Genomic DNA, 25,860 nt, shown 5'->3' on the forward strand with positions numbered 1-25,860 from the left:
AATTTCAAAGTGCAATTTAATTTTAATACATTTGATTTTCTCAAACCTTTCAAAAATCCAACAAAGATGACTCACATTAGCATAGACAAAACTTTCTAAACACTTAAAACACAGGAAACCTAAAAAGTTTAACTTTATAAACTTAGTAATTTAAGCATTTAAACATTGACTTTAATTACCTGTATCTTTTGAATTTTTATTAATATTATAATTCTAACTCAAGAGTCTTTTCACTCACTTTCTCCCCTTAAAAGGCAGAAAAATACACATAAACATACAATGATTACAAGACTTATTTCTAGGTAATAGTTATTATTGGACATAATTTAGCTTGTCATCAGAGGGTCTTCAAAATTCTTCCTGTTTTCTGGCAATAACAAGATATTTCAGAACTTTATGCTTCCTGTGCTGAAATATGCAATGTACTTTTCTCTTCTGCTTGGAGTGTAAATAAGATAAATCTGCAAAGTAACCCCTGGAGTTCACAAAAGAGCCAGAAATTCACAGTAACCTTTGGCCTGACATCCTTGGGATGCTGAACTAAAATCCCATGTGTTTAAGACACTGAGGTTCACTCTGTTATAACTCAGAGGCAATTCCTTACTGATATACCTACGCAAACACAGAAACCAAGAGGAAGTTCTGTGTATTAAAAGCAAAAACTGACCTAAAAGGGAAAACCTTGAGGGATGGAAAATGATAAAGAAAAGGAGATGGGAAAGATGGGTGGGAAGAGCTAAGATTTGGCCACCTCTGTAAAAGAAAAATAAAAGAAAAAACTGCAGGAAGGATTTTAAGAAGAGTTTGCCTTTCCCCCCCAAATTTAAAATGAAAGTTAGAACAGTAATTTCCATAGGGTCATTATGAGAATTTTACAAGGCATACATAAAGTGCTCAATGAACAATTGCTCTCGTTGCTGTTTCAAACAGAGGCGCCAGAACGGGATTCGAGTGGGGAACATTAAGAACACCCTGAAAACCCAGAAGCCCATTCTCTCTGCCCCACCCTTCCCCTCTTTCATACCTGCCCCTCTGCACATCCATTTTAATCCCAGATCTTCACAAATTGGCTTTCTCCCTGTGTCCATAACACCTAAACCAGACACTAACAACATCGTTTAAGCTTCCCAACTCCTCACTTCAAGTCCGAACTTCCAGAGAGGCTGATCACCCAACTTAAATGAAAAGTCGAATCCTGAATCAACTAACTGTAGCTATGACAATTATATGGAAAGAAAACAGCTGTTCCTGCTACCACCATGCAAACAGTTCCCCAAATATGAAGGAAACGGAGGGTGGGGACAAAACAGGCATACCCTTTGGGTGCATTTTCTCCGAGCACGCGAGCACAACGTGCGTGTTCCGACCAAGTCCGTCTCCTTGACCAAACCAGGCTCCTCTGAGCTCTCTTCTTGACCAGACCTCAACCTTGGCCTTCCACATCCACTCTGTCCTTGCCAGGGCAGCACAACCTTGGCTCAGCAAGACTCCCCACCCTTGATATCTGAAGTTCTTCATTCCCCCCATCTTTGGTGTAAAGTCCTTTCATTACCCAGGAACTGGGTTTGCCTCTTGGTGGGTTTCACAGCCAAAAGATACAAATAAGCCCAAGACTGAGAGAAGGAAGGATTTATTATCACTTGCAGCAAGTAAAGAAAACACCAGGGATCTTTCCCAAAGCAGTGTCTCCCTGAACAAAAAAACTTGGTAAGTTTTAAGCTAAGGGGACATGTGTATTCACGAAGGGGTGTGAGCAGAGGAGAATATGGCATAGAATTGGGGCAACAATTGACAGAGTCCAGGCTGTAGTTGATCGGAGTCATGAGGATCAGAAAAAATCATCATCCCTTGTGTGTATCCTGTTTACAGACATGTCCAACTCTTTGAGACCCCATGGACTGCAGCCCACTAGGCTCCTCTGTCCACGGACTTTTCCAGGCAAAGAATATTGGAGTGGGTGGCCATTTCCTACTCCAGGGGATCTTCTCATCCCAGGGAGCAAATGTGCTTCTTCTGTGTCTCCTGCATTGGCAGGCAGATTCTTTACCACTGTGCCACCTGGGAAACCCATCGTATCTTAGGTCCCAGTTAATCTGATGGCTGAGGACTCCTGTGGAGTTGAATTCTGCAAAGCAGCTCAAGAGCGTGCTTTGGATTATTCCTGACTTTTGAAACAGAACTGGAAGTCTTTACAACTGACATGTTGTCTCTGATGAAGTTAGGTTATCTGCTTGTCTTGGTAGTTACTAGTTCTTACCTTCTTTTGTTCCTTTAATATCATTTACTACTGAGACCTAGCCCTCTGCAAGGGCAGGCACTGTGGCCAGGCTTAGATCACAAAATAGCTCAGGCCTAAAATGGCTTCTGTTGCTAAAGTTATGCCTGGTTCTTTCTCGGGGGGCCCCCTACCCTGTCTGCTTACACTTGGCCTGTCTACCTTGAGAAAGAATGTCTCTACCCGAGGTCTCCTCTTGTAATTTTCCATCTACTGGATCGCCTCTCTCTGCTCTTTTTGTTTTCAGTCCCTCAGTCATGTCCAAGTCTTTGAAACCCCATGGACTGCAGCATGCCAGGCTTCCCTGTCCTTCACTGTCTCCCGGAGCTTGCTCAAACTCATGTCTAATGAGTTGGTGATACCATCCAACAATCCAACCACCTCATCCCTCTGCTTGTTGGCTGTCAACCCCACTTATCCTTGTATTGAGTTGATTTCTCGGCCCTCACTGCCCAAGTCCCCCCACCTCCCCACCTGTTCCCACACAGTGAACATGCTGAGTCCTAACCACTAGACCACCAGGAAATTCCTAAGTCTTACTGTTTTAACAAGTGCCAGAATTTTTTTTTTTTTAAGAGTTCATACATGCAGGATTTGGATCACATTGAACAATTTATTTCATTTAACACCACACTGAAACCCACTCAATGAAATATCTTTCCAACCACACTGTTTTATTAACTACTTATCATTTCTAAGATGCCACAAGTAAAAATGTAGCTTCAAGGTCAAGATAAAGCCTCTTATTAAGATCTCAAAGATTTAAGGAAGTGCCAAATCCTCTGGCCAAATCGAAGATTTCTAAGACTCTTAAGTGTCTCCTAATCTCAGTTAGTTAGATTAGAGGGGGCTTCTGCCAAAATATGAGTATTGTCACACAGCATGCTCCAGTGCAGGAGGCCCAGCTTTGTTCCTTGGTCCAGCAACTAAGGGCTGCATGCTATGACTAAAGATTCTGAGCACCACAGCAAAGACCCTTCACAGCAAAGTAAATTAAAAATAATAATAATAATAAGAAGAAAGCAGGCTGTTAGAGGCTTTCAGCAAGGAAGAAGGCAAAAAACTTGGGTTTTACTTTGTATCTTCTAGAAGCAGAACAGACTCTATGAAATTTGAGAGAGATTAAATTAACATTTGAAGACATCTTTGGAAAATGGTACCTGGCAGACTTTATTTATAAATATATTCAATAGCAAGAAGAAGGAAAAAAACACATAGTTTTCAATTTTTAATTTTATTAAAGTACAGAGTTAACAAGTTTTGAGTTTTCTACCTAGGAAAAGACTGGTCAACTTCGGCTGCTTCAGAGAAAAATTAGCACTCAAAAAAACCCCAGTTATAAATCCATAGGTGCCTTTGTGACTTAAAACAAAAAAATTACTAGTTTTAAAAGTTACCAAAACTCAAACATATCTGAGACCATTATAAATTTTAAACAGTAGATTACCACACATACCACATTTTCAAATTCTAACAGCAAAACATAACCACATAATTTGGCTACATCTAATTATTTCAGACAAGTTTTTTTAAAAAAAGTAACAAAGTTATGACTATAAAACTTCTGTAGTTTTTTTTTCAAAGTAAAATAACCTTAAATCTTTAATAAAGGAAAACAAACAATCCTTAAATTTCTTATAAATAGCTCTCAAGACATATATTACCCATCTGCTGCAAGCTTGCTTTACCTGAGAGAATTTCCCAGGATCCTTCACCACAAAGGATTACCTTAAAGAGTTCTTTCCAACATTTTACTCACATAAACATGATCAACCTACAGAAGTGGATGTGGACAAATGCATTCTTAACCCACCATTCCCCAAGTTAAGTTTTTGCTGAAAGGATTTTGCTTTTTAAAAAAGAACACCTCTTTGGTAAAAGCCAAATACTTCATCCTCTCAAAATGAACACTTCTGTAAATGATTTACTGAGGAAGGGAAAAAAGAGAGAGAAATCTTTAGAATGGTTAGCATTAATTCAAAAGACCTGTATCCTGCTAAGCGAGTATATTAGCACATCTCTGCCTAAAATACAAAACTGGATTAAAACGTCTGAGGCTTTACAAATATATTAAGGATGGCAGGAAAGACAGTTAAGAACGAAGCCAGAGGGATTTGGTAAATCAAGGAGAATACGCTACAGAGAACATCATGAACCCAGGGGTACTGGTGCCGTCTTCAATGAAGGAGAGCCCAGGGTGCTCTCTGGACATGTGGGATCCTGGCCCAAGATCACATCCTTCGTAGTTATATCTAAAACCCCCTTTCATTTTCAAGACGAGTAGGACATGAAGGTACACCAAAATGAGATGCTCTTTAGAAAGGCAATCAAAGGAGAAAAAGACCTAGGCAGCGTAAATGCATACAGGCTCTGGAATTCCCTTCGCAGGGTAACAGGAAGCACCAACGGTAGTAAATTTCTGGCCAAAATTATTATAAATAAGCAAATAATCTTAAAAAGTCAGAAAGAGACAATGCGGGGGGAATTAGCACTGCACAGAGGTCAACCATAGTGAAGGCATCTCTGAGCAACTGGAAATAAACAAAGGGATGTGGGATTGCCCTCGCTGGCCCCCAGAATCCCAAAGCCCCAGGGACCCCAACCTTCACTGGCCCACATGCACACAGCCCATCTACTCTACAAAAGAGCTCCAGGGACTTCTGGCAAACAATTCTTTCAAGCCATTTCCCAAGAAATTGTGAGGACAGAAACGAAACCAACTAACCAGCATTAAAAAAAAAAAAAAAAATCAACCCAGTAAGGACCAAGTAGGGTTTCTAAAAGCCTCTGATGAGCAAGTTTCTGGTCTTCAGTCAGGTTACACACCTAGACACAAACAGCAACACTCCCAGAAGAATCCCTTCCTCTATTTATGCGTATCTACTCATGAAAATGAGAAGTGAAAAAATTTCCACATTGGACAAACAGCACCGAGGAAGCTGGCACACAGTTTTAAAAAATCTTCAGCTCTCATCGCTAAAGGAATCTGACCAGCAGCTTCTGAGAATGCACTTTTTAAACCATGTATAAAAAGTTGTAGGAAGCAAAGTCTATTATTTTGAAAAGATTATCAGTGAGTTTATCAAATGAACATCATCCTTAACAGCAACTCAAAGCAATTGGCACTGTGTTTCCAGTTTCTTAAAACATAAGAGCACAAAAACGTAGACTCTTTAAACCCATGAATGTTGACTTATCACCTGAGTACTGTTTACTACGATTAATAATCATTAAAGTCAACATCTTATTTATATACCCTTACTCCTCAGAGAACGTCCACATCTCTCTTGATCATTCAAATAAAACTGCTTAAATGTTCAGTTGAGAATAAAAATCAGAGTGACTGTAACTCTTCTTGTGTCAGACTGACCTTCAGAAAGGAGCATTATCAGGCACCAACCAAGTCTTAAGCAGCTGGAAAATGTGGGTTGGCTGCGGGGGAGAGGGGCTCAGGAAGGAAGCCTGGCCACTGGCGATGTCCTTTCCTCTGTGTCTCCTTCAGCTAGTTTCTGCACGGGAAGGGCCAGCTCGAAAGTCACAGAGTTGGATGCTAGACCCTAGCAGGAAAAAAACACAACAAAACCACCCCAGCTCTTGACCTGCCTGTCCTCTTGATCTCTGTAAAGCCAGTCTCGCTTACCCAGAGCCTGTCACTCACCAGCCACTGCTGTGGCCCCTGCCAGGGTGCTGTGACACACACCACCCACTGCCGCCACCTGTCTGACCACAGAGCTCCCACCCTCACGGGCTTCCCTGCGGGCCACACACGGCAACCTCTCATTTTGTGCCTACAGAAGACCTCCGGACCAAGTTTGAAGAGCTCCTGATCTGGGCGGGGGCGAGGGGGAATAACTTGATCAAGTGTACAAAACAAGGCTCTCCACACACACAATGAGTGCCTTTAAAAAGTGAATCTCCAGCACTGTAACTAAGGCAAGTTTCTGGAGGAATTCAGCCACTGGATGCCCCTTGCGTCCACCCAACTCCCCCATTTGCTTGAGAGGAGGGCAAAGGAGTGAGTGGAAATGAAGAGTGGGACTAATTTCCCAGGTCAGCATTTGGCACCCTGGAGCCCAGCTTACGGGGGACCCAACGTGCCGAGAGGATTCTTTCCATCCTGCATGAAATACTAAAAGGTGGGTCCCCACTGCGTTTCCACTGGGGTCTCCAGTGGACATTACACTGTGTAAACTCCTCCCTGGACGAGAGCATCAACACTGAAAATGGAGATCTTCTTGCACAGCTGCCTAGAGTCAAATCTCTCTTAAGTGTCACCTTAGGAGTATGTACTTTGGATATTTCTGTGGCTTTTGCTCATGGCTTAATTAAATAACTCCCCATCCCACCCACCTCTTTTTCTAAGTATATCTGGTCACTTCTACAACTTGTATAATTGGAGGCCTTACCTGGTCGCCCTGTTTGAGGTGCTGCCTATGATTCTCACCTTAGCAAATCTACCCCTAAAATCATAAGGGACATTAACGGTGTGGTCACATTACAGAGCTGGAAAACAAAAGCCCTTTTGCTTTTACAATTTCAAAGGCCTCGCGTGGAAGAGAAACTGGTTGACTTCAGTAATGGAAAGAGGGGTGCAGCAGGCTTCCGTCAAGAAGCAACTTCCCAAGTAAGGTCCTAAAGTATCATGACTATCAACCCACAAACAAGAACTATAGCAAAGAAAATAACACGAACATTGTTCTGTCATCACGTGAACACCACCACGAGTAAGGGTCAAATTACTCCATCACCGCCTGACCTGAGTTACAAAGCAAGTCACTAAGGCAGGAACTCAGATCAGGCGGTGACAATCTGGTGGGGGGGAATCACATGGGTGGTGATGGCAAATTGTGCTTTTTCACATTGTAAGGTAGATGCTGACCCCGAAGGGATGAGGGCACCTCTGGGAAGGGCAAGGGCAGAGTGAAGCCTGTGATTCCCAGCATCACAACTTCAAAGGGAAACGTGTCGGGGCAGGGTGGAGATAGCACAGGGGTGGAATGAAAAGCAGATGCTTCCTCTTGGAGCCTGTAAATACCAGGACGGTGAGCAGGAGCTCTGCAGGCTGAGGTGTGGAGCCTTCTGAGGGTTCTACCTTCTACTGGGGGCAAAGGGCTCCAGATTTTGTCATGTCTCTTTCAGGGATAGGTAATAGGCCACACAAAGTAAGCTTTTATCCCAGTGAAACGATGTCATTCCCCAAACTCTGCTTTGGCAAAAACACGCTGAAGGGAAATACTAGCCTGACCACTATCCCAATATTAAGGGGTAAAACACATACAAAATCTATAAACACTCAGCATCAACTTAGGTGAAATTTTCAATTCTTTAGGGGCAAGCTGGTAGCTTCTTTTTGAATTTCAGAATTACAAAAAGCGAATCAAGTGATTTCTTTTTTTCCCCTGAAGGTTTTTCAGACCCAGTGAAGCCAGCCAGGGGAATGCCAGCTTGTCACAAAGTACCAGTCACTGCTTGACTCCTGGGATATTTGTTCAAGGGCATCACTTTCTGCTGCAGAACCAAGGAGATTGCTCAGATCCTCACACGGAGTACTGCGGAGAAGGTCGACAGAGGGGGGCAATGAGCGTACCCAGGTACAGGAGAACACATATCCAGCAGGAAGCCATCTTGACCCAAAAGATAGACCAGCTCCCGCTGAAGAAGGTCTCAATGTTGGCACTTTCATAACTGTGGAAACAAGAGACCCAGCTGTGGTCAGAGCAGGAAGAAAACAGGTGGTGAAAAGGGCTCTTCCCACCAAGTGTGTCCCTCCCTGATTCCACCGCCACCCCACCCCAGCCTTTCTTTTTTTCCCTAGCAACTCAATTAATATAATTCACACCCTCTTAGAGCACACAATTTTTTTTATACTCATAGACTTGTGTAACCACCACCACAGTCAATCCTAGGGCATTCTCATCACCCTAGAAAGAAACCCTGCACCCTTTAGCTGTCCTCCCATTTCCTCCTCCACTTGGCCCCTGGCATGACTTAACCACTTTCTGTCTGTATGGCTTTGCCAGTTCTGGACATGTCACTGGGCATGGAATCAAGTGGCCTCTTAAGACTGGCTTTTCTCAGTATATTTCTTTTGGGGTGTCTCCATGCTGTAGTATGTAATAATACTTTATCCCTTTCTATTGTAGAGGAATATTCCATTGAGTGGATATAGCCCCTTTTGTTTATCCATTTGTCAGCTGATGGACATTTGGTTGCTTCCACTTAGCTATTATGAACGATGCTGCCATGAACATTTGTGTATAAGCTTTTGCGTGGACATGTTTTTTTCTCCTCTTGAGTATATAATTAGGAGTACCATTGCGGGATCATATAACAACTCTGTGTTCAACATTTTGAGGAACTATTTTTCAAAGTGCCTATACCCACCTACCAGGAGCGAGAGAGGGCTCCAGTTTTAACACATCCTTGATATCTGTTATTTTCTGCCTCCAACCCTTTTTAAGCTTCCCAAGCCAAAATGTTCCAGGAATTCCCTGGTATACTGCAAGGAGATCCAACCAGTCCATTCTGAAGGAGATCAGCCCTGGGATTTCTTTGGAGGGAATGATGCTGAAGCTGAAACTCCAGTACTTTGGCCACCTCATGAGAAGAGTTGACTCATTGGAAAAGATTCTGATGCTGGGAGGGATTGAGGGCAGGAGGAGAAGGGGACGACAGAGGATGAGATAGCTGGATGGCATCACTGACTCGATGGACCTGAGTCTGAGTGGACTCTGGGAGTTGGTGATGGACAGGGAGGCCTGGCGTGCTGCGATTCATGGGGTCACAAAGAGTTGAACACGACTGAGTGACTGAACTGAACTGAACTGAACTGCCTGCCTCCGCATTAGAGTATAGGCCCTGCCACCCACAGCAGTGTGGCCCAGAGGAGCCACTCATATGTTTGTTGCACAATGAGTCTAAATAAATTCTCCAGGCCAGAATACTGGAGTGGGTAGCCTTTCCCTTCTCCAGGGGATCTTCCCAACCCAGGGATCAAACCCAGGTCTCCCACACTGTAGGGAGTTTCTTTACCAGCTAAGCCACAAGGGAAGCCCAATAATACTGGAGTAGGTAGCCTATCCCTTCTCCAGAGGATCTTCCTAACCTAGGAACCGAACTGGGGCCTCCTGCATTGCAGGCAGATTCTTTACCAACTGAGCTATCAGGGAAGCCCAAATATCTATTCTAAGTTATTCTAATGTCTACCTTAGGTATATCCTAACGTACACCAAATTATGATCCAACAGAAACTCTGGATCAAAGAAAGATAAAAAGGAATTGAAAAGAATCTTCATGTAGTAACAGGGAAAGTCAGACTCATCATGTAAGTTAAAAAAACAAAAAAACAAACAAACAAAAAACCTAACCCTCAAGGGAGAAAATATGTGTAATCACATTTATATTAAAAAAATTATATACGCTTATAAATGCACAGAAAAGAAATGAAAGGAAATACATCATATGATTAGCAGTGGTTATGGAGTTGGGGTGGAGGGCCCATGCTACTTTTCATACTTACATATTAGTTGTTGTTTTTTTTTTTTTTTTGAGATGTTTCAAACTTTTGTAATGAAGGTGTTAAAAAAAAAAGACAAAGTAGAAAAAAAGAGTATCATCTCTTTTCTAAAAGCCAGATGGTTGCTTAAGAATTCTAAGTTCTTTTTCCATTTCTGTTACTATGTGCTATAGACTGTCCATATGCTATTAACCTCCTATTTTCTTAAGGCTGCAGTAAGCATCACCAATTTCCAGGGTTAAAAGTATGCCAAAAGACTGTCAGGAACTTGGACTGTTTCTGCGAAGACGAGTGCAGCAGGTCTTGGAGAAGAGGCTAATTAACTTCAAGAGGTCTGATTTTCAGGCTGTCAAGAATATAGGATGTTTTAAAAAATTAACTTCTGAAACATCTAAGACAAGGGGCCACTCACTTGAACCAGTTGGTGACGGTCATCATCACATAGAGGGAAGCCAAGAAGAACATGAAGTGGAAATAGGCATAGCTGTAGACGGTGCTTTTCTTCTCATCATAAATGACCCGTGGGCCCTCTTTCATATTCCGCTTCTCTTCAGCGTCTGTGAACCACAAAGTGAGCACAAGCTCCGTGAGTGAACACAAGGATGCTTACCACTTTCGCAAAGCCAAACTTGCTAATTTCCAACCCAGAGGCTGTTGAGTAGGAAAGCTGTCAAACACCATTTGTACCCTCAGGCGATCTCATCTATGCCATAAGCCCCAAGCTCCCACCTCACCCCTGAACCTTCTGTAATAGGATGAGTTATCTACTGGCACATTTATTTTAATAGAAGAGAGCTCTTAAACACAGAAAACTTCTTATAAACTCAGAAGAAAGCGACAGCAGAGCAAGAGTTCTCAAGCCCCTGGAATGTTCCAATTCAAGAAGAGGAAGCTGAATGAAAGAAAATTTCCAAATTTGCATTCCTTTAAAAAAATGTACTTCTTGCTCCTCAAAAATGTACTCTGAAATTTAACTTATAAATATGCGCCAAAAATATCAACTTTTCCTCATCTGCCAGAATACCAACACAAATTCCAAAGGCCCTTTGGGAAGAATGTGTAAAGTATATAAACAATAACCAGCTCTGGAATAAAGGAATTCCCCTTACCACTCAAGTTATTTGTGCCTAAATCCCAAACGCCTACAGACAAGTGGTACAGGTCTGCAGGGCATCACGGAGGCCCAGACGAAATGTTGTCCACTTACCCTCTCCTCCAGAGCCGAAGCAAAAGCAACACCGAGCTACCTGTGAGGGCAAAACCAACCAAGTCAGGAGGCTTGCTTTCTGCTTTTCCATCTCCACATCGGTTAGGAACTAAAGGCCATCTGCATGCCAAATTTTCCCCATCTGAACTACACTCCAAATCCAGAACTGCACACTTCATCCCTTTGAAAGGTTCTACTAAGTGTGTGTTCTTCCCTGATGGTCTGGGGGCTGGTGAGATGGGAAACATGAGGACATGGAGGTGAGCCACCCAGAGCCCCTTCCAGGGTGCCCCTTTAGTGCCTGCTCAACCCCTGCAGGCCTCTGGGTGGCAGCTCCAGGTTCTGCCCTAGCTGGGAGTCGCCCCACCCTCAAGCAAGCCCTTCCTGGGCAACCCACACAGGATAAGAGCTCCTAGCAGAGGTGTAAAGGTGCAGCCACAACCCGTGGGGGACAGCTTTGATGGGTCATATCTGCTCCGAGCACCCGTGGGGTGAGCAGTGGCTCTGTCCAGCCTGCAGTGCCCTTCAACTTCCCTTCCCTCCTCCGCATGTGTTGAAAAGTCAAAGCGTTAGTTGCTCAGTCATGTCTGACACCCATGGACTATACCCGCCAGGCTCCTCTGTCCAGGGGATTCTCTAGGCAAGAATACTAGAGTGGGTTGCCATTCCCTTCTCCAGAGGATCTTCCTGACCCATGGATTGAATCCAGTCTCCTGCACTGTAGGCAGATTCTTTACATTCTGAGCCACCCGGGGAAGCCTCCCTAATAAATATCCTGCACGTCAGGCTCTGCCCTGGTGGCCACTTCTGGAAAACTCAGCCTGGAACATGAAGTGAATGAGATAAGGTCCCCTCCCTCTGGGAGCTCCCTCCTGGTACTCTGCTCTACTTGCTGCTCCACTCGATCTTCTTTGGCGCCAGGGGCTGAGATCATTATCCTGCATTTAGGTGAGGAAACTGGGGTCAGCCAGGTTGAAGACCTGGCCTTAAGTCACGAAACAAGCTTAGTGACAGAGCTGGGACAGGAACTTGGGCGGATGGGAACTCCCAGGTCTGTGCTTCACAAGGGGCAACAGGCAGCATGTGATATCTTGATGGTGGAGCCGACAGACTCAGAAAGGGGAAAACTAAGGGATCTGGAGCCAGCAGGCCCACCCACATTGCTACTAGAATCAGACTCTGAACTAAGGGAAGCAGGGGTACCAGGGACGGCAACGCAGGGGGTGGCTTCTTCCAAAGGTCGTACCACGTTTCTGACCTACTCAAGACAACAAACTTAATCTTTTTTAAAAATCGCGTTTATGAAAAATTACTACATTGATTCCAGAAAGACTCTGGTAAAGAGAATAAGAAACACAACACATACCAGAACAGTCTAGGAAGTGCTGGGTCCTCAATACCTCTTGGCTTGATAGTTTTATGATAAAGAACAGAGAGCTGGGGGCAAGGACGTGGGAATTCATGCCTTTGTCCCATTTATACACCTCAAAGCCAAGCCCTTTTTCCTTCCTGTGTCAAGGAAACTTGTCATAGAGGGACTGGTCTTGACAGAATCTTGGATAAAGGGATGTAGTCCAAGATTCACTAATTCATTCCGGGGGCCCAAGACATGTTATGCTGGGGTCCCAGTTCTTTTGAAGCTTAAGTTACCACAAGCAATGACTGACTCTCTCTTTCAAAGGTCTATCCTGTGAAACGTGATGCAAGGAGTTGTCGAGCCAACTTCCATCCTGTGTGCGCTCCGGTTCAGAGGGAAACACTGGGGCTCTTTCCTCGGAATGAGAAGAAAAACATGCTCTTAAATCTAATGCGGAGACTTGCTGTTCTTTGCACTTTTAACTCTGTACACAATAGGGATATTGAAGCCAGAGCGGTCCAGCCTCAGCAGGGGTCACCCAGTCAGTGGTGAGCATGACTGCCTGCCTTCTAGAGCCATTCTCTTCTGAAGAATAGGCAGCAACCCATTCAGACTCAGTACAGTTTGCTCCTTCAAGTGACAGAAAGAACTGGTGAATGCTCCTGGCAGACTGACAACCCCTCGTAACGGTCCGCTCTTTCCAGGTCAGGTGGAGGGAGGTCCATCCCCAGAGCAAAGCGCCCGTGTCTGGACAGACCCCAGGGCTCTTCCTCCATGCAGGGAAAGGCAGCCGGGGGTCGGACGCCAGGCAGGGTCAGCAGCAGAGCCGGCAGACAGCAGCTGGATCTTGGGCAACGGTGGCTGGGAACACAGCACTGACTCGAGCATGACTACAAGGTTTACATGCTGGCGAATCCCAAGTTTAAAGGACTTTACTTTTCTGTTTGTCCCCAACCCTGATGGAAAATGGAGATAAAAGCCTCCTTGGGTTTCTTTGAAGATGAAATCACAGATGCAGTACTTAGAACACAGCAAGTCCTATTCGTCCCTGGAAATGCCTCTTCTTTCCATTCCTGGATCAGGGCGGAGTCTCTTTCTGGCTGCTTCCATCTGATTAGACTTATTGTGACCTCAGTGGATGTTCCACCAAGGGCCTCAGAAAAGGCCTTTGCATCAGAAAGAAAAAGATATTCTGCTGACCGACAGGCCTCTGTTCACTGTTTGCTATTCTTCACCCCATGAAATGCCCACCTGCTGGAGCTGCTGCAGGGAATAAGCTCACATATAGACAGTGCCCAGAGTGCGCACAGACAGGGTGTCCCTCCCCTTCTCTTTCCAATAGCCACCGTCTGACCTCGCAGTCGTGGCATGTATGGAGAACACATACAGGTACACACTAGGGGAAGGGATCAGAAGTTAAAACAGCCCACATACATTCTGTTACGACAAAGCAAAAAAGCAGAGAGCAGACTGACAAGCTACCCAGGCCTCTGGTGGGAGCGGGGTGGCTGGATGCCACACCAGAGGCTGCATTTGTTGGAGAAAAATCAACAGCTTTTATTTTAATCCTATAATATATTGAGGACATTTCTTTTTCCGTACAGGAATCGTGTTCCTTCCTGAGTAAAGAAAATGGGATCATGGGATGCAGACCACTAAAGATGCAAATAAAGACATAAAAAGCCTTCCTGGAAAATGGGTCTTCCGAGATAAAGCAGGGCCAAGGAAAGGAAATGAACTTACTTCCAGCTCGGGAGCTGTGTACCGGCCCTGCAGAGCATCGGAACTTGACCTTGTCGTCGATGTCAAGCTAAGACAAAACAGAAAGGTCAGCTGAGTATATTAACATGTCACATAACACGTCGAAGGAGGGCAGAGCTGCCTGGCCAGGACTCCCAGGAGGCTCGCTCTAACCTACAGTTCTGCATAAATAAAAGTTGTCTATTTTAATATCCCACTTTATTCCAAAACTGACCAACTCAACCACCGATATCTTCTTCCATGGATTGCATTAGACCATTTTATGCAAACAGAAGCTTAAAAAAAAAAAAAAAAGTTGTCTTTTGGTCCTGTTATTTTGGTTTTCACTTTGGTTTTTTGCTTCTCCTCCTTCAAATGCCAACATACTTTTCATATTTCACTTTTATATTTCCCCTCCTTTTGACTAGTCTCACGTAGAAGAGATCAAAAGCAATGAAAGAAGCCAGAAATGGTGATAAAACTCAAGGGCATGAAAAGCAAAGGTCGTCACAATTTTCTGTGATAATCAGCCTTGGACAGACAAGCTTTTCTATTTAGAAATTCGGTATAGAGTAGCTATCAATGTAATTAAAAAAAATTCTTCCTGCCCCTTTCCTCCTGCCTAGAGAGGTAAAATGTTGTAAAATCTGGCTTACAGATTTATTTTTTCCTGGGGTGGGGATCATTTTAAGCACATTTCTATGTGTAAATATACAGTGTACATGAATAATCTATACGGATTCATTTAGCAAATGTTTACTGAAGGTGTGCCGTGTCAGGCCCTGTTCTACGCACTGGGAACTCGGTGAGACATACAGCAATCCCGTTCCTCCTGCCACTCCAGGGATAGGGGAGAGGGTGGGACGGTGGGAGCTGTTAGTGGGGAGGCAGGAATTCCAGACTCATTTCAACCAAATAAACCGCAAAGGGAACACTGTCTTCTGGACTCATTCTCATCCTCTTTCCCAAGGAGAGAAGAGATCAATGAGATGCAAATAAACAACAGAAAGCTTCCCTCGTAAAAAGGTCCTCTGGGACCCAAGATCATTGTTTCTTTTGTCCACTCAAGTCCAACAGCATCACTTCATTTCTGCTTTGAACTGATGGATACTAATGGACACCCACTCCACTACCACTTCCTGGCTTGAGCCTGGTCTGAGGAGTGACAGAAGCAATTCCATGGCTGTGTGCCCAAGAAACACACACACCTGGCTCCTGCACTCAAGGTGCTATGTTTTGCGCATATGAGTTATGAGTTAATACAGTCTGTCGTTTCCATGGGGGGACATGGGACTTAACTTCAGGAAGAGATCAATATCTGGAATTTTCATCTGAAAGACGACGTTTATTCTTTAAAGGAGCATGGCTTAATATTCCATTTCCTAGCTTCTTGGGAATAAGATGGTTTCAGAAAAGCCAGCTTTTGGTTCTGGCACCTCTGTCACTTCACTTTCATTATCGGAGGACACTAAGAGCGGGAGCTTTTGTTCTTACTTCTAAAAATACTTATAATCAGTTCATCATACATATGGATTTCTATAAGCAAATGTAACTATAAGATCTTTATTCAGTCATAGCCTTTATCCACAAAACATTCTTCTTAGAATTATTGAGAAAATACGTTGCTTTTGTCTTTTACAAACTCTTTAAAAGCCTGGGAAATTCTTACTGTCTGCACTCTGACTATTACTAGAACCATCTGGTCTGCACAAGACAATTCCCGGATTATCCATAACCTCTTCCCTTCCAGGGCTCAGGCCTGAGTGACTTTAACCCTGTACTTCCTGTGGGGGTGGGAGGAACCTGACAGCATTTGGTTGGGGCAGAGCTTCACTGGACACAAAATGTCTAGTAACCTTATTTGATTATTATCCTGAGCCCTCACTCACTAAAAGCCAGTAGCATCTTTCCATTGCTGTGACAATGAAAAAATATAAACACCCCGCTACCCCCAAGCCCTCCCAACCTCTGCTGAGCTCTGAACCCCTTGCACACTGGAAGAAAGATTTGTAATGAAGATGCCCCTCCACATCTGCTTCAGCTGCTTTTGGAACTGGCCAAACTCCACTAGGTCACAGAAAATCTCCAGCCAACACGTCGAGACTTTCTACTGGAGACCACAGATTCTGCCCCTGACCAACTTACAGGGCCCTTGACAGATCACGTGACTATTCTCAGCCTTGGTGTGATCAAGTTCAACTTCCTTCCCAGTGTAACACAGAGCTGGAGGCTCAGCTCCCAAGAGAAACCAGAGTTTGTAAGAAGAGGCCTTCAACACACCCCTGATGCAGAGACATGAAGATTTCTAGCTGGCAGGTTCTGGAGTAACAGCATTCCCAAAAATATACCCCCCAATTCTTTAAAAAAAAAAAAAAAAAGGCAGCAGGTCCAGCCCACACCAACAGTACAGGTAACCCTCCTTGATGTGCCAACTTTTCTCAGCTTAAACTAGTCCCTCCAATGCCACCTTACTAACCTTTCAGTTATTTCCAAATGGTCTGCCATATTGCTGTGAATGTCCCATTTGAACTAGCAAGTTGTTTGACCACTACTAAAGATTCTTAGTTTTTCCAATTTTGTACCCAAATTCCTAGACAGCTGAAAAAAATACTTATTTTCTTTTCTCTTAAGTATAGCTAAAAGTAAAATAGCCAGAAACATTTTATAGCACAAATGCCTCCTAATAATGCAATTATGTAAGTTACCCAGCTGATGGGTCCACCTAAGTAAAACGATCTGACTCCAAGTCATCCCAGGGGAAAGAAAAATGACTACAAACATGTCTCTCCCAATATTTCAGCAAAGGAGGGGGAAGGAAAGGTTTCCGTAACTGGGTGAGACATAAAGGAGCAGGCTCCACATCTCAGTTTCCTTGTACTTTCATGGAGGGAACTGACTATTGTGGGGTGGGGGGCGGGGCACAGCTTGTAGATTCTTAGTTCCCCAACAAGGAATCGAACCCAGGCACTTGGCAGTGAAAGCACAGAGTCCTAACCCCTGGACCTCCAGGAAATTCCACTCCATGGGGGGACTGAACTTGATGGACTCCATAATCCTGTCTCATTGGACAGATTGTGAATTTAAAGCCAACAGACTAAACTGCAGCCAAAATCAAGAGACCAAGGAGGGCCTCAAGGAATAAGTAGGGGAGGACAGGGCAGGTGACAGCCTTCGAGGGCACAGGGGCATAGCCATACAGAGAGAGCCACCAGGGAACTCCTGACGGGGTCCAGGCTGTGACGTTTCTTTACAGCATAATGCCTGGGTGCAGGGGAAGCGGCCGCCTCAGCTGGAAAGCTGGGGTGTGGTTTTGGCTGAACCCTACCTCAAAGCTAAGACAGCCAGGATTAAAACATCCTCATAGTGAGTGCCACAGAAGCAGGACTTGGGGCAGAAAGCCAAAAAGCAAAACTGGAGTTCATTATGAGAGCCTCCTAAAGAAGCATTAGAGAGAGAGTGTGTGTGTTTGGGTGTCGGTGGTTGGGGGTGGGGAGGGGATACTCCAGTTAGGAAAGAACACAGCACGTGAGCCTCTAAGATCTTACAGAAGTCCCAAGCAGTCTTGGACTCCTGTTGAAATGGGCGATTTCAGACTTCCCTGGTCCAGGGTTGGGAATCTGCCTGCCAATGCAGGGGGCACAGATTCACTCCCTGGTTGGGGAAGATTCTACATGCATTGGGACAACTAAGCCCACGAGCCACAACTACCGAGCCTCTGTGCCACAACTATTGAAGCCTGTGCACCCTAGCACCTGTGCTCTGCCACAGGAGAAGCCACTGCAATGAGAAGTCCCAGCTCCACAACAAAGCATAGCTCCCGCTTGCCACAACTAGAGAACGCACACTCATAGCAACAGGACCAAAAATAAATAAGAATAAATTTTTTTTTAAAAAAGAAAGAAAGTGGGTGAATTCTTCTCTCTGCAGTGCACACAACCAGCTAGTCTTCCTACAGATTCTATCGAGCAATTTGGACATTCTTGCAATCATCTTCAAATGACGGTTTTCGCCCAGGCAATGCAGCCTCCTTTTGTAACATCTTCCAACTTCTTAATCCTTTTTGAGGCTAGGAAGTCAAGATTTGAAACCCTCCAAATTGTACCACCTCCCACATTTCCCCTTTTCAAGGCCCTCCTGGGGCTGAACTCAAAGCCCCCTCAAACTCCAGGCTGCTTGCTATAACGTTCTCAAAGCCCACTCTTCCTGGAGCTGCGGTGGGTAATTAGAGCAAGCACCAGTCACCCAGGGCCCCCCTCGCTGTGCAGCACCGTGCTGAACCACCAGGAATCAACTGCCATCACCAGGAGGTATATTCATGCCGTGTGCTGCATCAACCCACAGAGCTGCCTGTTACTCCCCAGCTCCACTTGGTGTGGCTGCTGTTTTCTGTCTCCTCATCCTTCAAGCACTATGGTTCTGCAGATTGATTACCAGCATTCAATAACGTGTGCTATTGGCATTTAGACGGATTTTACATAGCAGCTGTCAGCTTCAAAAGTTCTTTTGGGAATCTCAGACTAGACCTTGCCAACTTCTGCTAAGGTGCTGCTAAATTTCAAAAGCGATGTATAGGGTGGAAATTACACACCACAAACCAAAACCACTGGTGGCAGTTCTATCACCATATTAAATAGTATTTTTGCATCTTTCCCACTGATAGCAAATCTAAGCCCTGTTTTATCCAAGGGAGCAAATATTTTTAATCATGTGGGATTAGGCATTCAGCAACTCATAAAAACATCTGATTTTAGTCTATGAAATATCTTTACAGTTTTTTTCTGATAATACACACAAAAGAAGCAATAGTTCATGTTAAAAAAAAAAAAAGAACACTTTTTTTAAAGAAAAAAAACCCAAAAAAATTATATACATAATACAAGCACTATTACAAGCTTGGCTTATCTCTTTCCAGGACTTTTTCTTCATATGTAAATACAACTACATTTTATTCTAAAAATAAAATATTCTACATTTATAGTTCAGTAACCTACTTTCTCCTCGCTGGAATCACCAATATTTTTTACATGCCAATACAGAAAAAAAGTGAATGACAGATCATAAAATTAGCCATGTTGCTGACATTTCTCCCCTAAAGCCCAAAAATAATAGACTCAGGAAGGAAAAACTTAGGAACGGAAGGACTGAGAATCAGGATTAAAATGTGGGTGCCTTAATGGTTTTCCTGAAAACATGCATTGACGTGAGCCCGAGTCAGTGAACACGTATGGAATTAATAATAATGGAAGGCCACAAAGTATTCATGACGGTCACTTTTGCTGCAGTGTGGAGAGGCTGCCACTATGTCACAGACAGGCTGAGAGTCGACACTGCAGGTCTTTGCAAGCTTGATGCATGACTGTGAACACACGCTTCATAAGACTCAGTTCTCCTGCCTATATCTGTTGTCAAGGCCCATGTCTGCTGGACCCTCTCTACAGCATGAAGGGGTGTTAGAGGCTGTAAGAGAAAATGCCAACATGTACAGAGAGACATTCTACTTTTACAAGCTACCAAGGATGGTTCAGTTTTGGCCAAAGGATCACTATAACGTGCCTGTGACTGGTTGAAATTTTTAGACACTGAAATATACCAAAGTGTAAAACACAGGAATAAAACCTAAACATGAAAGGATGACTGTCAAAGGGAAGCGAGGAAACATGTAAATGGAATAAGAAACTTACGATTCCTACCCTTTACTCTTCTCCCTCTGGATGTTTTTTAATATAGATTTAAAAATAATAAACCCCACCCCAAGCACCTAAAACACAGCCTGCTTACATATCACACCTACTTTTGGAGGAATGACTTCACTCCTTAAAAGCAATGTGAGTTTTAGCATAAAAGAAATGTTTCCTGTCTTTCCTGGACCAAGCACAAAATGTCTGTGTATGGAGTACTTTGTACTCTTTCCATCAACAAGAGAACAAACGTTTTTTCTGTTGGAGCAGAAAGTTGCCAAAACATTCTGGCACATACCGTCTCTTCCTCACTTTGTGCTCCCTTACTCTCCAAAAGGGCTTTAGCAAGTAATACTCAACCATCTTTTAAAGGATCACAACATACTGTATATATTTATTTACCCCAAAGAAATACAAGTTATGTAAAATGAAGTCCAAACAGCTAGATTTCATGTTGTAATACCACCTTCTTACTTCAGGCTTCATTTTCCCTCTTCCTCAGATGGTATTTGTTTGACTGCCTCATACTGCTAAAACTTACGTAAATTTTCTCTCATACTTTCAAAGTCTGCAAAGATGGCCTCAGGTAACTTCTAAAACTTACCATGAATACAAGATGCACACACACAAGATAGCAGTGCCCAGTCCAGCAACCAAGGTCTTGTCCCTGTATAGGTCCTGACCAAAGTTAGGCACACAGATGGTGACGTTCTTCCCGTGTTCATCCAGAACTTGTGAAGAAAAGAAAAAAGGAATCATTGCCATATTAGAAAAGCCCTCTGTAACTCAGGGAGGCATTCACTTTGGGAAAAGTCATGCAGTATAGAACAGTGAACACTCAGCACTGCAAAGGTTTCCTCTACCATCCAACTTAACTCGGATTAGATCGCTGCTCTGTAAAGCACCCTCTCCCACCTAGGCAGCCTCTCAGAATAAGACCCTTGGGTGTCAGCTTAGTGCTAAAGGGGTCTTCAGTACCAGGGATTTCTAACAGTCATGTTGTTTTTCAGTACTATTGGAGCAATAGTAAAAAGTATTGGCTCATGGGTCTTTCCTCATGGCTCAGCGGTAAAGAACCTGCCTGCCAATGCAGGAGACATCGATCCCTGGGTTGGGAAGATCCCCTGGAGAAGGAAATGGCAGCCCACTCCAGTACTCTTGCCTGGAGAATTCCACGGGCAGAGGAGCCTGATGGGCTACAGTCCATGGGGTCACAAAAGAGTCGGATACAACTTAGGGACTAAATGATAACAATAAGTTGGCCGACTGGGCAGCAGGTAGCATGCAGGTAACTGAGAGCATCCTCCATGTCTATCATCCTTGGAGACGAACCAAAAATCAAGCAGGAACTCGCAGGAACTGCTATCTGGCCAACAGCCTCCACCCAGATAAGAAGTCATTCTATTGTCAGTAATAGTACGGTCATGACATCTTTTAGGCTATAACCTGGGAAACTTCTCAAATGGCTAGGGTCTAATAAAATTGTAGAGGCTATATAACAAAGATTTCTATCACATTACCATCATTAGTTGTTTACTTTTTATCTAACAGAGTCTTCAATTCTGAATACCCAAGTTGGCTCTATTTGCTCTGCCCCCAAATAGGGAACATAAATACAAAATAACAGGCTACAAACCATTTTACAAACATGCACATTCTATGGGCTTGAAGTTACACTAAAATTATTACTTGTACTCCCACTTGAAACTGTAAACTTAACTGCGTGCTGTGGCTTAAGGAATCTTTATTCTTAGGCCACTGAAAATTTTCTTTACAAACCTGACCAAAATATGAACTTTGCTATTTAAGTACTACCACCCAAAATTAAAAGGTTTTTTTTTCTGTATTTAAGTGATACCTGCCATTGAAAGAAAAATGCTGTAACCAAAAAACCTCATTAAGTTAAAGCCAGAGATTAATATGTAAACAGTCAAATACTCATAAAAGTTTTAAATAGACTAGATTTAAATAAACTTGAAGTCAAATTTATAGAGCTTTTTTCTAAAAAAATTATATCCAGGATAGAACTTAACAAAAGACCTACAATTATATTCACATTGTACTATAAATAGCTATAAAGGCAAGACCCATACATACAACATGTATATGCTAAAACTTTCAAAAACACCTTTGCATTTGCTTTCTAAATTTAAAAAAGGAAAACATCAATTTTCTACTCTAGAGAAAAGAATACATTTATTTAACCTGATTTATATAAGATAAAATATACCCAAACATACACACATTTATATATACTTACGTATATATGAGTATACATACATCTATATACCACAAAAGTGAAAAAAAAATGATGAAATATAAGGAGTTTGGAGATCAAAATAAGAAACTATGGTCCTTTACTGGGAAAGCTCAAGGGCTCATACAGTAAGGACGTATAATGGTCTTTTGATAGTTCTCAAATATCCGTTGCAACTACTCTATAAAAATAATAGGCAACCTTTACAAAGCACCTCTGACATGCCAGAAACTGTACATATACATATATACACACGTACTCAACTGAAGTCTTAAAAACCACTCTGTAAAAGAGGAATCTTAATTATCTTCTTAAAATAATAATTAAAATTCTTATTTTAAAGGCAAGACATCTAGGAAGAGAACAGTAAGTCACTCTATATAAGTTACTGAAGTGGCAGAACCACTCCCCCACACTCTTTCCACTCAGAGTCAGAGAAATGATCACTGAAAGTTAATTAATAACCATCTAAAAACAATAGCAATAATAAAGAGAACAAAAAGAAATATCATGAATATTTCTGATAATGTGATTATTTGATTATTTCTGAGCAGGAAAATGCAGATTAGGCTTAGAAGCAAACTCATTAGCCCTCGTGAGTTCATGTCTTTCCTGCAGAGCAGGAAGCCTCAGGAGAAGGAAGGTCCAGGTTCATGTCCCATGTTGAGGACACTTTTTTTTTTGCATTTTCTAGTCCTTTTATTTTTTTTCTTTTTAAATTTAAATTTATTTATTTTAACTAGAGGCCAATTACTTTACAACATTGTATTGGTTTTGCCATACATCAACATGAATCCGCCACGGGTGTGCGCGTGTTCCCCATCCTGAACCCCCCTCCCACCTCCCTCCCCGTACCATCCCTCTGCGTCATCCCAGTGCACCAGCCCCGAGCATCCTGTATCATGCATCGAACATGGACTGGCGATTCATTTCATATATGATATTATACATGTTTCCATGCCATTCCCCCAAATCATCCCACCCTCTCCCTCTCTCACAGAATCCAAAATACTGTTCTATACATCTGTGTCTCTTTTGCTGTCGCGCATACAGGGTTATCATTACCATCTTTCTAAATTCCATATATATGTGTTAGTATACTGTATTGGTTTTTCTTTCTGGCTTACTTATAATAGGCTCCAGTTTCATCCACCTCATTAGAACTGATTCAAATGTATTCTTTTTAATGGCTGAGTAATAATCCATTGTGTATATGTACCGCAGCTCTCTTATCCATTCATCTGCTGATGGACATCTAGGTTGCTTCCATGTCCTGGCTATTATAAACAGTGCTGCGATGAACATTGGGGTACACGTGTCTCTTTCAATTCTGGTTTCCTTGGTGTGTATGCCTAGCAGTGGGATTGCTGGGTCATAAGGCAATTCTATTTCCATTTTTTTAAGGAATCTCCACACTGTTCTCCATAGTGGCTGTGCTAGTTTGCATTCCCACCAACAGTGTAAGAGGGTTCCCTTTTCTCCACACCGTCTCCAGGATTTATTGCTTGTAGACGGTTGGATAGCAGCCATTCTGACTGGCGTGAAATGGTACCTCTTTGTGGTTTTGATTTGCATTTCTCTGATGAGTGATGTTGAGCATCGACACTATTTAGTGAAGAAGTCTAGATCATCTCTCTACTTTGATGCACTGCATCTCTGATACTTAAACGATAGTTTGAGGAGACACAGTCCTCACCCCACAAATGACAATATTCACCCTGCAAGCACAGTCTGCCTACAAGTCCAGCTTACCTACTTCTGCAGGTTTGCTGGACAGGGCTGAGAACGTGAGATACGTGACATAGCAGCTGATGAGACCCGACTGCAGTATTCCAGAGTGTGGCTGTCCTGGAGAACAACAAGGGACCATGTTATAAATCAATGGTGAGAAAGCATATGCACCCCCCCTCCCCCAACACCAAAAAAAAAAAAGGTCTGCCCCAAATAATATCCCTCAAACCTGGAGCCCCACACATGAAGGTAAGAAGAGGTACATAGTGTATTTCTCATATAACACTAAAATCTTTGGGGGGAGGGAGTGACACACTGAACCTAAATGCCACTTCAGAGATGCCGAGTTCTGCCGAGTTCTCGCCCAACACTTTATTTTGATAATAACTACAGCTGTACTGAAACATACTGCCTGGTCTCCCTGAGGTTTGTAACATTAGTTCTTAAATCACAAGGTCTCCAGAAAAATTCACCACTGTTAATTTGTGAGATCACATAGCTTAGTGGGGTAAATGATGGATTTTACAGGGAGGACCTGGATTCCATACTCACAAAGCCATCAGATACTCAGAATCCATGCTACTGGGGAAGAGTTCTCATCTGTAAATGGACAGAAAACCTTTGGGAATACCAGAACTGGTCCAAGCCAAAGAATGTGGCTATGGGACTCAGCATTTATTGGGAAAAGGCTTTCTATGTTATAATATTTAAATTAAACGGTTCAGATGGCTAAGAGTAACCAAGATGCGATAAAAAGGACTCATCCTTTTTTTTTGGTGAAATTTTCAACCATCCACAGACATAAAATATTTAGTTTTACTCAGTCTTCCCTCTGATTAAATTTATCTCCAGAACTTTACCTATCAAATTATAAGGACCAATAAAGGTAAAAAATAGGGCTTTCCAGTGGTGCTCTTTGGCATGGGAATGAGACCCACCTTAACAACTAATGGCACTAAACCAAATTGTAACTATTTCAAAAGGTAGAATTTAACCCAAAGAATATTTTGATCTGAATATTAATAATGTCTTAGGAAATTCTTAATGGATAAAGGAACTGGGTGAATAATAACAATCTCAATTTCAATAATGAACTTCAGTCATTTCTTTCTTTTGGCTTTGAAACAACCATGAGCAAGATCAGGCTCACAGGTTTCTATTGGCTTTGTTGAGGAAGGACTTGGATCTGAGAAAGGCCAGTTCCTGGGGCCAGTGGATGGCTGAGCCAGGATTGGATTTCCTGTTTCCTGATTCTGGGACCACGCTGTCCTTGATTTGTGGTCCACAGACGTCTTAAGTCAAAGATAAGCCCAAAACAGCTCCTTCGGGAGCCTTCTCATTCATTCAAATTTTACAAAGAGATTATACGAAAGAGCTAAATATCCACCAAAGGCATTTTCCATTGAAACACTCCTTGTAGTACATTATTTAACAATAGTAACAACTATCTTCTTATTTATTGACTTCATTATACTCAAATCTTTGACAAAGGCATGACTGACTATCACCTTCAGCCCAGTGCAGGGTAGGAAGAGGACAATGGAATCCCACCTGTCCTACTGCTGACCCACCTGTGGTAAATAAAGAACTGACCATAATTTCCAAAATTATAGTCAAAGACATTTATAATATGAACAGGAAGTACGGATCTCATACTTACGATCTCGGACAGAGGGTGAGATGGATACCACTGACATAAGCAGACACAGGCCTCCATTTACTCCCAGGAGAATTTTATTTTCCATGCAGCCATCTTTCTGGGTATAAAACACTGCCATCCAAATCAAGCCTCCCGTGGTGATGGAGTACGCGATGAGGGTCACCAGGGACAGAGAGGCGTACCACAGCTTGTTGGTAGCTGTGCCTGCAGTCCTGTTTCTCCAGAAGTAGAGGAGAGGAAGGGGTGGGGGGAAGACAGGTCAGTTGATTCTCCAACAATATCTACCACCCTTCAAGCATTATTAGCTAATGCTGTCAGGTCCCAGACCATCGTAATGAGTTATTCAGATGACCTATCATTTTACCAGTTTTTGTGGATCACAACAAACTGGGAAATTCTTAAAGAGATGGGAATACCAGACCACCTGACCTGCCTCTTG

At 43.0% G+C, this 25,860-nt stretch overlaps 1 protein-coding gene across 4 annotated transcripts in view; it reads right to left on the reverse strand.

Annotated features, from left to right (window-relative positions):
• Window positions 1-3,493: 3,493 nt before the first annotated feature.
• Window positions 3,494-25,860, reverse strand: part of SERINC5 (serine incorporator 5) — a 109,440-nt gene continuing 87,073 nt past the window's right edge. For 2 of the 4 annotated variants that reach the window (XM_069595387.1, XM_069595389.1), the window contains exons 6-13: window positions 25,422-25,633; window positions 23,783-23,878; window positions 20,378-20,504; window positions 14,099-14,165; window positions 12,666-12,770; window positions 10,999-11,038; window positions 10,204-10,348; window positions 3,494-7,960 (exon numbers count right to left, since the gene is read on the reverse strand). In XM_069595387.1, the coding sequence (XP_069451488.1) occupies window positions 7,813-7,960; window positions 10,204-10,348; window positions 10,999-11,038; window positions 12,666-12,770; window positions 14,099-14,165; window positions 20,378-20,504; window positions 23,783-23,878; window positions 25,422-25,633 (940 nt within the window). In that variant the 3' untranslated portion in view covers window positions 3,494-7,812. The remainder of the gene's footprint in view (window positions 7,961-10,203; window positions 10,349-10,998; window positions 11,039-12,665; window positions 12,771-14,098; window positions 14,166-20,377; window positions 20,505-23,782; window positions 23,879-25,421; window positions 25,634-25,860) is intronic. The other 2 variants (XM_069595388.1, XM_069595390.1) reach the window with 1 other exon arrangement.

This window comes from Ovis canadensis, chromosome 7 (assembly GCF_042477335.2).
Source record: "Ovis canadensis isolate MfBH-ARS-UI-01 breed Bighorn chromosome 7, ARS-UI_OviCan_v2, whole genome shotgun sequence".
NCBI classification, from domain to species: Eukaryota; Metazoa; Chordata; class Mammalia; order Artiodactyla; family Bovidae; genus Ovis; species Ovis canadensis.